Source organism: Hemiscyllium ocellatum, unplaced genomic scaffold (genome assembly GCF_020745735.1).
Source record: "Hemiscyllium ocellatum isolate sHemOce1 unplaced genomic scaffold, sHemOce1.pat.X.cur. scaffold_3765_pat_ctg1, whole genome shotgun sequence".
NCBI classification, from domain to species: Eukaryota; Metazoa; Chordata; class Chondrichthyes; order Orectolobiformes; family Hemiscylliidae; genus Hemiscyllium; species Hemiscyllium ocellatum.
Window position 1 is genome coordinate 1 of NW_026868616.1, and position 12692 is coordinate 12692.

General features: G+C 62.1%; 1 protein-coding gene across 1 annotated transcript; it reads left to right on the forward strand.

The window, feature by feature from the left end:
* Window positions 1–1110: 1110 nt before the first annotated feature.
* On the forward strand, window positions 1111–12306 carry LOC132813519 (sarcoplasmic/endoplasmic reticulum calcium ATPase 1-like; the record flags this gene model as incomplete). The annotated part of the gene is made up of 7 exons (XM_060823177.1): window positions 1111–1331; window positions 2265–2467; window positions 3297–3382; window positions 5153–5286; window positions 6494–6611; window positions 8099–8216; window positions 10713–12306. Coding segments are annotated over 7 exons (888 nt in total), but the record flags the coding sequence as incomplete, so codon positions are not given.
* Between the last annotated feature and the right edge of the window lie 386 nt (window positions 12307–12692).

Consider the following 12692-nt stretch of genomic DNA (forward strand, 5'->3'; position numbering starts at 1 on the left):
GAGAGGGGCTGAACAGCCTCGTGTCCCTGTGTAACAGGCTGGAGGGAGAGGGGCTGAACGGCCTCGTGTCCCTGTGTGACAGGCTGGAGGGAGAGGGGCTGAACAGCCTCGTGTCCCTGTGTAACAGGCTGGAGGGAGAGGGGCTGAACGGCCTCCTGTTCCTGTGTGACAGGCTGTAGGTGGGAGAGGAGGGGCTGAACGGCCTCCTGTTCCTGTGTGACAGGCCGGAGGTGGGAGAGGAGGGGCTGAGTGGCCTCCTGTTCCTGTGTGACCGGCTGGAGGTGGGAGACGAGGGGCTGAGTGGCCTCCTGTTCCTGTGTGACCGGCTGGAGGTGGGAGACGAGGGGCTGAACGGCCTCGTGTCCCTGTGTAACAGGCTGGAGGAGGAGGGGCTGAACGGCCTCGTGTCCCTGTGTGACAGGCTGGAGGAGGAGGGGCTGAATCGCCTCCTGTTCCTGTGTGACAGGCCGGAGGTGGGAGAGGAGGGGCTGAACGGCCTCCTGTTCCTGTGTGACAGGCCGGAGGTGGGAGAGGAGGGGCTGAGTGGCCTCCTGTTCCTGTGTGACAGGCCGGAGGTGGGAGAGGAGGGGCTGAACGGCCTCGTGTCCCTGTGTGACAGGCCGGAGGTGGGAGAGGGGCTGAACGGCCTTGTGTCCCTGTGTGACAGGCTGGCGGGAGAGGGGCTGAACGGCCTCCTGTTCCTGTGTGACAGGCCGGAGGTGGGAGAGGAGGAGCTGAGTGGCCTCGTGTCCCTGTGTAACAGGCTGGAGGTGGGAGAGGAGGGGCTGAACGGCCTCCTGTTCCTGTGTGACAGGCTGGAGGGAGAGGGGCTGAACGGCCTCGTGTCCCTGTGTGACAGGCCGGAGGTGGGAGAGGAGGAGCTGAGTGGCCTCCAGCTTTGTGGGTGGGTGGGTGGTGGGTGCGTTGTGGGGGGTTGTACTGGGTGTGTGGGGGGTGGGGTGGATGATGCACAGTGAGGGGGCCCGGTAACTATAACGCCTCTGGTGCAGTGGGTGGGCTGTTGGGCGGGTCAGGCTCGGGCTCAGGGAGCTGGCCGTGCCCCTGTACGTGATGACCCTCTCCCCCCTCCCTCCCTCACTCTCTGTACAGACGGGAGACGGAGTGAACGACGCTCCGGCCCTGAAGAAGGCGGAGATTGGCATTGCCATGGGATCGGGCACAGCGGTGGCCAAGAGTGCGTCTGAGATGGTCCTCGCCGACGACAACTTCTCCAGCATCGTGTCGGCAGTGGAGGAGGGCCGCGCCATCTACAACAACATGAAGCAGTTCATCCGCTACCTCATCTCCTCCAACGTCGGCGAGGTGGTCTGGTGAGTCCCTTCCTGCCTGCGTCAGCCCTCCACCCCGTTAAAAAACCCCCACTCCGGGGCATCGCCCGCTCCACGGCTGCTAACCCCTGTTACCCAGCGCGCCCTCTCCCCGTACCCTCTCCCCGTCCCCTCCCCCGTCCCCCTCTCCCCGTCCCCTCCCCCGTCCCCCTCTCCCCGTCCCCCCCCCCCCCTCCCCGTCCCCCCTCCCCCCTCCCCGTCCCCCCTCTCCCCTCTCCCTGTCCCCTCCATCTCAGTCCTTCCCGTGCTCTCCATCCCTCTGTCATACAGTCACAGAGACCAGCAGTGTGGAAACAGACCCTTCGGCCCAACTTGCCCATGCTGACCCAGATATCCTAACCTAACCTAGTACCGTTTGCCAGCACTTGGCCCCGATCCCTGTAATCCCTTCCTGTTCACGTTCCCACCCAGGTGTCTGTTCCATGTTGTCACTGTCCCAGCCTCCACCCCTTCCTCTGGCAGCTCATTCCACACACGCACCACCCTCTGGGGGAAAAAGTTGGGCCTCGAGTCCCTTTTAAATCTCCTCCCCCTCTTGTCTTAAACCGAGGCCCCTGGTGCTTTGGGCTACCCCACCCCAGGGGGAAAGCACCTTGTCTGTTCACCCTACCCACGTCCCCTTTTGATTTTTGTAAACCCCGACAGGGTCACGCCTCAGACTCTGTTGTTCCCAGGACCTCTCGGTTTCTGTCTCCCTGTCTCTCTGTAGTCTCTATCACCTCTTCCTACCCCGACACCCCCTCCCTATCTCTGTATCCCCTACACCCCCTCCCTATCTCTGTAACCCCCCTACACCCCCTCCCTATCCCTGTAACCCCCCCTGCCCTGTCTGTGTGGGGGTTGGAGTGAGTGGACAGCGGGATGGCCTGACTGTATTGCAGCGTTCTGACTTGGTGATGAATTGTCCTTCCTCAGTATCTTCCTGACAGCTGCCCTGGGTCTCCCTGAGGCCCTGATTCCTGTCCAGCTGCTGTGGGTGAACCTGGTGACAGACGGACTGCCAGCCACTGCGCTGGGTTTCAACCCGCCAGACCTCGACATCATGAACAAGCCCCCACGGAGCCCCAAGGAGCCCCTCATCAGTGGCTGGCTCTTCTTCCGCTACATGGCCATCGGAGGTTAGAGCAGAGCCCCGCACTGTGGGAGGGTCAGCGCTGAGGGAGCGGGCACTGTGGGAGGGTCAGCACCGAGGGAGCCCCGCACTGTGGGAGGGTCAGCGCCGAGGGAGCCCCGCACTGTGGGAGGGTCAGCGCCGAGGGAGCCCCGCACTTTGGGAGGGTCAGTGCTGAGGGAGCGGGCACTGTGGGAGGGTCAGCACCAAGGGAGCCCCGCACTGTGGGAGGGTCAGCGCCGAGGGAGCCCCACACCGTGGGAGGGTCAGCGCCGAGGGAGCCCCGCACTGTGGGAGGGTCAGCACCAAGGGAGCCCCGCACTGTGGGAGGGTCAGCGCCGAGGGAGCCCCGCGCTGTGGGAGGGTCAGCGCCGAGGGAGCCCCGCGCTGTGGGAGGGTCAGCGCCGAGGGAGCCCCGCGCTGTGGGAGGGTCAGCGCCGAGGGAGCCCCGCGCTGTGGGAGGGTCAGCGCCGAGGGAGCCCCGCGCTGTGGGAGGGTCAGCGCCGAGGGAGCCCCGCACTGTGGGAGGGTCAGTGCTGAGGGAGCGGACATTGTGGGAGGGTCAGCACCGAGGGAGCCCCGCACTGTGGGAGGGTCAGCGCCGAGGGAGCCCCGTGCTGTGGGAGGGTCGGCGCTGAGGGAGCCCCGCACTGTGGGAGGGTCAGCGCCGAGGGAGCCCCGCACTGAGGGAGGGTCAGCGCCCAGGGAGCCCCGCACTGTGGGAGGGTCAGCGCCGAGGGAGGGTCAGCGCCCAGGGAGCCCCGTGCTGTGGGAGGTATTTGTTCCCACTGACACTGTGATGCCATGTTTAATGAACCTCTCTCCCTCTCCTCCAGGGTATGTGGGCTGTGCGACAGTGGGTGCTGCTGCCTGGTGGTTCATGTATGCAGAGGATGGGCCGGAGGTGACATACTACCAACTGGTGAGTCCCTGACGTCCCACCTCCCCAGCCCGTGACCTCACCCCCCCTCGTGCGACAGATACGCTCCCCCTACCCCTTACCCACTGAATTCAAACACTATCCAGTCAACATCTCTCCTGTGGGAAATCACCATGTCAACCGTTACCATCACGTTGCTGTCCAGATCTGCAGGCACCGATAGCGCTGGGTGGGGGACCGTGTATCTGTCCCTGTCCTGGGAGGATGGGGGGTGGGGGACAGTGTATCTGTCCCTGTCCTGGGAGGGTGGGGGGTGGGGGACAGTGTATCTGTCCATGTCCTGGGAGGATGGGGGGAGGGGGGACAGTGTATCTGTCCCTGTCCTGGGAGGGTGGGGGGGCGGGGGACAGTGTATCTGTCCCTGTCCTGGGAGGGTGGGGTGGGGGGGACAGTGTATCTGTCCCTGTCCTGGGAGGGTGGGGGGGGCGGGGGGACAGTGTATCTGTCCCTGTCCTGGGAGGATGGGGGTGGGGGACAGTGTATCTGTCCCTGTCCTGGGAGGATGGGGGGAGGGGGGACAGTGTATCTGTCCCTGTCCTGGGAGGATGGGGGGTGGGGGACAGTGTATCTGTCCCTGTCCTGGGAGGGTGGGGGGGTGGGGGGGACAGTGTATCTGTCCCTGTCCTGGGAGGGTGGGGGGGCGGGGGGACCGTGTATCTGTCCCTGTCCTGGGAGGATGGTGGGGAGGGGGGGGGACAGTGTATCTGTCCCTGTCCTGGGAGGATGGGGGTGGGGACAGTGTATCTGTCCATGTCCTGGGAGGGTGGGGGGAACAGTGTATCTGTCCCTGTCCTGGGAGGGTGGGGGGTGGGGGGGACAGTGTATCTGTCCCTGTCCTGGGAGGGTGGGGGGGCGGGGGGACCGTGTATCTGTCCCTGTCCTGGGAGGGTGGGGGGGACAGTGTATCTGTCCCTGTCCTGGGAGGGTGGGGGGGCGGGGGGACCGTGTATCTGTCCCTGTCCTGGGAGGATGGTGGGGAGGGGGGGGGACAGTGTATCTGTCCCTGTCCTGGGAGGATGGGGGTGGGGACAGTGTATCTGTCCCTGTCCTGGGAGGGTGGGGGGGACAGTGTATCTGTCCATGTCCTGGGAGGGTGGGGGGAACAGTGTATCTGTCTCTGTCCTGGGAGGATGGGGGGGGTGGGGACGGTGTATCTGTCCCTGTCCTGGGAGGGTGGGGGGAGGGGGAGGGACAGTGTATCTGTCCCTGTCCTGGGAGGATGGGGGGTGGGGAGACAGTGTATCTGTCCCTGTCCTGGGAGGATGGGGGTAGGGGACAGTGTAGCTGTCCCTGCCCTGGGAGGGGGGGGGACAGTGTATCTGTCCCTGTCCTGGGAGGGTGGGGGGTGGGGAGACAGTGTATCTGTCCCTGTCCTGGGAGGATGGGGGGTGGGGAGACAGTGTATCTGTCCCTGTCCTGGGAGGATGGGGGGGAGGGGGGGACAGTGTATCTGCCACTGTCCTGGGAGGATGGGTTGGTGGGGGGGACAGTGTATCTGTCCCTGTCCTGGGAGGATGGGGGAGGGGGACAGTGTATCTGTCCCTGTCCTGGGAGGATGGGGGAGGGGGACAGTGTATCTGTCCCTGTCCTGGGAGGATGGGGGCGGGGACAGTGTAGCTGTCCCTGTCCTGGGAGGGGGTGGGGGGCGGGGAGACCGTGTAGCTGTCCCTGTCCTGGGAGGATGGTGGGGAGGGGGACAGTGTAGCTGTCTGTGTGCGGGCAGTGTTTGATGACCACCTCTCCCCTCCCCAGTCCCACTTCATGCAGTGCACGGAGGAGAATCCTGACTTTGAAGGAATCGAGTGCGACATCTTCGAGGCGGCGGAGCCCATGACCATGGCGCTGTCTGTCCTGGTCACCATCGAGATGAGCAACGCTCTGAACAGGTATGTGATGGTCACTGCAGCTCCCCTGAGCCAGCAACCCGGGATTGGCAATCCCTCAGCATCGGTTCCACTTCATCTCGCCCCCCCCCCCCCAGCTGTCACGTTCCGAACGAGCAGCAGTGCCTGAGGGGCCGCTGCGACGTTGTGGACCCCCCCCCCCGCCTTGAGGAGGTTGTGAAGTCTGTGGCGGACAGACGCTGCCCGAGTTGGTAATCAGAGGGAGCCCTGCGGTTGTTTCGTTGTCGATCAGAAGGGGAGTCGTCACTCCTCCCAGCTCAGGGTTGTTTCCTAGTTTGTGTCATACAGCACAGAAACAGACCATTCAGTCCAACCCCTCCATGCTGACCCGATATCCTGAATTAATCTGGTCCCACCTGCCAGCACCCGGCCCATATCCCCCCAAACCCTTCCTATTCATATCCCCATCCAGATGCCTCTTACATGTTGTGCCTCCACCACACCCTCTGGCAGCTCATTCCATACACGGACCACCCTCTGGGGGAAAAAGTTATCCCTTTTGGTCTCTTTTATATCTTTCCCCTCTCCTCCCTCATGCCCTTTATATTCTGGACTCCCCCCACCCCAGGGGGAAAAGACCTTGTCTATTTACCCTATCCATGTCCCCCCTCGTGATTTTATAACCCTCTAGTTCTGGGCTCCCCCACCCCAGGGGGAAAAGACCTTGTCTATTTACCCTATCCCTGTCCCCCTCATGATTTTATAACCCTCTATAAGGTCACCCCTCAGCCTCCGACGCTCCAGGGAAAACAGCCCCAGCTTCTCCCTGTAGCTCACACCCTCCAACATCCTTGCAACTCTATTCCGGACCCTCTCACGTTTCACCACATCCCTTCGTGGTGGTGGGAGACCAGAAATTACGCACAACTCCGGAAACTACAGGCAGCCCAGCGGCTGTTCCCCCCGTCACAGGTTCCCTCAGCAGAGATCTGGTGTGAACCTCCTCTCCGGAATCTCTCCCGGCCCCCCCCGTAAAAAAAAAATCCGGGTTTGAATTCCCCCGGTGCCAAGGGGCGCGTTGATGGGACCTTGCAGGAAGTGGAACAAACTCGCCCTCTCCGAACCGGCTCCCCGTCGCGCTCGCCGCAGAACGGCGTGGGGGTCACCGTGCGCCACCCCCCCTCCCCTCCCCCCAGCCTCACGGTGTTACAGTGACGGTGGCGGGCTGACCAGGGGTTTCTCTCCACAGCCTGTCGGAGAACCAGTCCCTCCTCAGGATGCCGCCCTGGCTCAACGGCTGGTTGCTGGGCGCGATCTGCCTCTCCATGTCGCTTCACTTCTTCATCCTATACGTGGACCCCTTGCCGGTAGGTATCGCTGAGGGGGCTGGAGAAGGGGGGGGGGGGGGGGGGGGGGGGGGGGTCAGGCAGCGACGGGACCACCGCCTCCAAGCCAGCCCCATCCGTCAGGACAAGGTGGGGGGAAAACGCCAGGCCGCTGACCCCCTTCCCCCTGACTCCAGATCAGGGGCCACTCTGGCCAGCCTTTCCAGAACAGATGTCAGGATAACCGCCGTGAAACTCCGCCTTCCCCCTCCCTCCTCCCCGTGACCCCATCCCTCCCTCCCTCCCCCCCCCCCCCCGTGGGAATGTAACTCCCTGTGACCCCTTCCTGTGGGAATGTAACTCCCCGTGACCCCCCCTCCCCCTTCCCCCGTGGGAATGTAACTCCCCGTGACCCCCCTCCCCCCGCTGTGGGAATGTAACTCCCCGTGACCCTCCCCCCCGTGGGAATGTAACTCCCCGTGACCCCCCTCCCCCCCCCATGGGAATGTAACTCCCCGTGACCCCCCCGCTGTGGGAATGTAACTCCCCGTGACCCTCCCCCCCGTGGGAATGTAACTCCCCGTGACCCCCCATGGGAATGTAACTCCCCGTGACCCCCCACCCCCCCCCCCCCCCCGTGGGAATGTAACTCCCCGTGACCCCCCTCCCCCTCCCCCCATGGGAATGTAACTCCCCGTGACCCTCCCCCCCGTGGGAATGTAACTCCCCGTGACCCCCCTCCCCCCGTGGGAATGTAACTCCCCGTGACCCCCCTCCCCGTGGGAAGGTAACTCCCCGTGACCCCCCTCCCCCTCCCCGTGGGAAGGTAACTCCCCGTGACCCCCCTCCCCCTCCCCGTGACCCCCCTCCCCGTGGGAATGTATCTCCGTACCAGTGTAGGGACACCGTGCCACAGCAGAGGGATCCCCAGGGGTGTGACCCTGAAGGATTGGGCTGGCAGCGTTCCGGGTTGGGATGTGGCGAAGGTGGGCTGGGTGTCTCAGTGGGGGACCTGCAGAGGATGGCGTTTCCCCTTCCCCCAGACCTGCTGCCACCCCGGGGAGCAGGGGGGGTTGCGGAGGTGCTGTCCGTCCCTGGAGCGCGTCTGTCCGAGGGTCCACTCTCCTGCCTGTCTACCCCGGTGGCAGGGGGAGGGAGTGTCGACGGTGGGGTGGTGGGGGGAGAGTGGGGCTCCTTCGAGCCGGACGTGCCCGTGCGTCTCGAATGTAGTCGGGAGGAACGAAGGGCTACGAGGAGAGTGCTGGGAAGTGGAGTGGACTCAATGGGCTGAATGGCCTTACTTCCACTCCTATGTCTCATGGAGCTAAGGGCGAGTGGGGAATATTCTCTCAGACCTCCTGACTCGCAGCACGTCGGCGGTGGGTGGGGGGGGGGAGGGGGGTGTTGGGTGTGGTGGTCAGGAGGGGAGTTACTTGCTGTGGGATCTGAACGCCTCCTCCTCTCTCTCACTCTCTCTCTCTCTCACTCTCTCCCTCTCTCTCTCTCTCACACCTCTGTTTCTCATGCAGCTCATCTTCAAACTGACTCATCTAACCATCACCCAGTGGCTGGTGGTTTTGGAGATCTCGTTCCCGGTCATCCTTCTCGATGAATGTCTGAAGTTTTTCGCCAGGAATTACCTTGAAGGTAGGGAGGCAGGGGGGTGGTTGGGGTTGCCAGACGGCAGTGGGGAAACTACCTCGCGGTGGGGTTGGGGGTGGGGTGGGGAGGGAGGGGGATGTTGACCGAGGTAGACATGGAGAGTATGAACTGTCCCAAACTCATTGCGATAGTGTGCGAGCGTTGGATTGGCCTAACTAATCCCCTCAGTGTTTCGTTTTTCTCATGGCTGCTCACTTCAACGAGAGTGAGAGGTGACTTTACAGAGGTTTATATAAAACCACGAGGGGTCAGGGTCTTTTCCCTACAGCAGGTGGGGGGGGGGGGGGGGGGGGGAGGGAGGTCAAGACTAGGGGGCAAATTTTTAAGTTGAGGGGAGAGAGATTTGACAAGGGACAAATCTTCTACACAGAGAGTGGTTCGTGTGTGGTGTGGCCTTGCTGAGGACGCAGTTCCAGCATGGAATTTGGATAAGGAACGCCGACAGGGCAGGGTTTGGGGTGGGTGGGGGGAGGGGGCTAGGAGCAGACAGGTGGCCCCCCCCAGCTGAGTTAGGTGGGGCCAAACGGTCTGCTTCCCTGCTGCATGTCTCTGTGACGCCAACCACCATCATTCATTCATTACCCACCTCTGCCCCTTCCCGACTTGAGGGAGTTTGAGTACTGGCACGTCCTCTTACTCTGCGCCTGGCGCTGCCTCTCCCTCTGGAGTAGGTGCCCTCCTGGCTCAGAGGCAGGGGCAAAGACCACAGCAGCTTGTCCCTCTGCAGCCAATTGAGCAAAGTGTGAAGGGGGTGCGGTTAGGGAGAGGAGAAGGTTTTGGTGGGGGGGGGGGGGGTGTGGTTGGCGCTGAAGGAGTTGGAGGTGGAGAGATAAAGCACTCCCGCCTCACCCCCGCAGTGCCCACTCTCCCTCTCTGGGTAGGCAGGCATTCGGCAGAGAGGAGCCCCTCCACAGCCCCCTGCCCGGCCCGGTCCAGCCCCTCCGACCTTCAGGTGCACAGTTCCCTGGTAGCGGTGGAGCCAGTGGTGCAGTGAAGGCAGCGTTTAGCCTTCCTCAGTCAGGGCACTGAGGAGAGACATTGGGAAGGTAGGTTGCAGTTGGACAGGATGTTGTGGGGGGCCCCACTTGGGAGTATTGTGTTCGGTTTCAGTCACCTCACTGTAGAATGGATGTTATTAAACTGGGAGGAGTGTGGAAGAAGGGGGCCAGGACTCAACGTCTGAGTGAGAGGGAGAGATTGGGACCAGCTCGGACCTTTCTCTTCCCAGCCCGAGGAAACTGAGGGGGGGAATCGTATCGAGGTGTATATGAGAGACATGGAGAGGGTGAACACACTCAGTCTTTTTCCCCAGGGTTGGGGAATCAAGGACTAGAGGGCGTCAGTTTAAGGGGAGGGTGGGGGGGGGAGGGAATAACAAGGGACGGGTTTATAACTCAGAGGGTGGTACGCAGATGGAATGAGCTGCCGGGGGAAGTGGTTGAGGCGGGTACAGTGGATAGTGAGGGAGGCAGAGGCGAGAAGGTCCACTGCTGGAGAAGTCATCTCTCGCCTCAGGAGCCTCCAACCACACGGCCTCCCATGGTGAATTCATCAGTTCCCAACGGGGAAGAGGCCCCAGCCCCTCAGAGCCATGCCATGGTCCTGCCTGCTGGATCTATTTCACAAAGAGCAGGAGGGGAGTTCCCCACTGCAGGGTTCCCAGCCTCTGACCTGCTCCTGGAGCCACAGGATTGAGATGGGGCTGGGTCCAGGTCAGTTTCTGCTCAATGGGGACCCCCAGGATGTTGATAGTGGGGGATTCAGTGACGGTAACACTATTGAACGTCAAGGGGGCGATGGTTAGATTCTCTCTCAATGGGAACCCCCAGGATGTTGATAGTGGGGGGAGGGGGGATTCAGTGACGGTAACACCATTGAACGTCAAGGGGGCGATGGTTAGATTCTCTCTCAATGGGAACCCCCAGGATGTTGATAGTGGAGGGGAGGGGAGATTCAGTGACGGTAACACCATTGAACGTCAAGGGGGTGATGGTTAGATTCTCTCTCAATGGGAACCCCCAGGATGTTGATAGTGGGGGGGGAGGGGGGGATTCAGTGACGGTAACACCATTGAACGTCAAGGGGGCGATGGTTAGATTCTCTCTCAATGGGAACCCCCAGGATGTTGGGCAGGTAGATGTTGTGCTGACCCTCGTCACAAAGGGATGGGAGGAAGGGGTCTGGCCTGCAGCTGCCCCTGGGACACCGCGGGAAGTTTCGCTTTCCTGTGTTACAGGAGAATCCCCTCAACCGAGAGGGAGCGTCGCACGTGCACCCTGGACCGGTGTGATGTTGCGAAAGCTCGGGGTGGGGGGAGGGGGTGGAGGGTTAGCAGTGATGGTTAGCAGTGATGGTTCAGGAACCCTGAGAGGTGATGTCCATCCCTCTCTGTTCTCTCTCTCTCTCTGTTCTCTCTCTGGCCTTGTTTCTCACTCTTGGTTCCTGTCTCTCTCTCTCTCTCTCTCTCTCTCTTACACACAGCGAAATAATACAAGAGACCCGCTGAAGACTGCACAGTCGAGAAACTTATGTATTCATGTCTAAATATAGGTTTTAACAGAAAAAAAAGATTTGTCAAAGGGGTCTTGAGACGGCGTAGTGTTGTCAGGGAGTGAGTGGTCACTCCGAGACGTGAGAAAACAAGACCGTGAAAAACCGTTCGTCTTAACTGCATGTTCCTATTCTGATTTAGATCACCCCGGGCTCCCCCCACCCCACCACCAATCCCTGACCAATCTCCCCACCCCACCAGATCCCCCAATCCCTGACCGATCCCCCTGACCCACCACCAGATCCCCCCCCAATCCCTGACTGATCCCTCTAATCCCAACAGATCCCCCCCCGAATCCCTGACGGATCCCTCTCATCCCACCGGATCCCCCAATCCCTGACTGATCCCTCTCATCCCACCGGATCCCCAATCCCTGACGGATTCCCCTGACCCACCACCAGATCCCCCAATCCCTGACTGATCCCACCGGATCCCCAAATCTTTGACTGATCCCTCCCATCCACCACTGGATCCCCCAATCCCTGACTGATCCCTCTAATCCCACCGGATCCCCCAATCCCTGACTGATCCCCCTGACCCACCACTGGATCCCCCAATCCCTGACTGATCCCCCGACCCACCACTGGATCCCCCAATCCCTGACTGATCCCCCGACCCACCACTGGATCCCCCAATCCGACTGATCCCTCTAACTCCCACCAGATCCCCGAATCCTTGACTGATCCCCCTGACCCACCACCAGATCCACGAATCCCTGACTGATCCCCCACCCCACCACCAGATCCCCCCCAACCCCTGACTGATCCCCCACCCCACCACCAGATCCCCCCCAACCCCTGACTGATCCCACCGGATCCCCCAACCCCTGACTGATCCCCCAACCCCTGACTGATCCCCCTCATCCCACCGGATCCCCCAACCCCTGACTGATCCCACCGGATCCCCCAATCCCTGACCGATCCCCCTCACCCCACCGGATCCCCCAATCCCTGACCGATCCCCCTGACCCACCACCGGATCCCCCAATCCCTGACCGATCCCCCTGACCCACCACCGGATCCCCCAATCCCTGACTTATCCCCCTGACTCACCACCGGATCCCCCAATCCCTGACTTATCCCCCCTGATCCACTACCCACCACCGGATCCCCCAATCCCTGATTGATCCCCCCTGACCCACCACCGGATCCCCCAATCCCTGACTGATCCCCTTGACCCACCACCGGATCCCCCACTCCCTGACTGATCCCCCTGACCCACCGCCCACCCCCGCATCCCCGACTCCCTGACTGATCCCTCCGTCCCCACCAGCAGATCCCTGACTGATCCCTCCGGATCCTGAATCCCTGACCCATTCCCCCCCCGTCCCTACCAACCCCTCCCCCACAGTACCTCTCCCCTCCCCACCCACCCACCCAGCCGTCTCAAACCTCAGGGACTGGGGTACCTAGCAGCATCCTAACCCGTCCGCCCTCCCCCACCCTCCCTCCCTTCCTCTCCCGATCGCTCCGATATCCCAGTGGGGAGTATTATCAATGGAATAAAGCACCACTGTGGCTTGTTCAGCTGTCTCCTTGTCTGCTTTGTCCTTCCTGAACTTCCCTTCCCCAGAGCTCTGGCACTCTGCCTCTCGCTGTCTCTCTCTCCCTCTCTCTCTCAGTTCCTGCAGAGTGTGGGCTGTACACCCACCATCCCCATCCCCACCCCTCAACCTTCTTCAAAGGCCGGGAGACAATGTGGCACAAAGCCGGGGACAGAGGCTGGGACCGGAGGCTCCGAGAGAAGGGGGAGGGGGAAGGGGAGAGGGTCCCCTGGCTCACGGGGAACCCCCGAAACTCCGCACATTTAACCACAGGCAGCATTCGAGGGAGACCAGAGACCCTCGCAAGGTAACTGAGACGGGGAGGGGGTTACAGAGACAGGGAGGGGGGTTACAGAGAGGGGGAGGG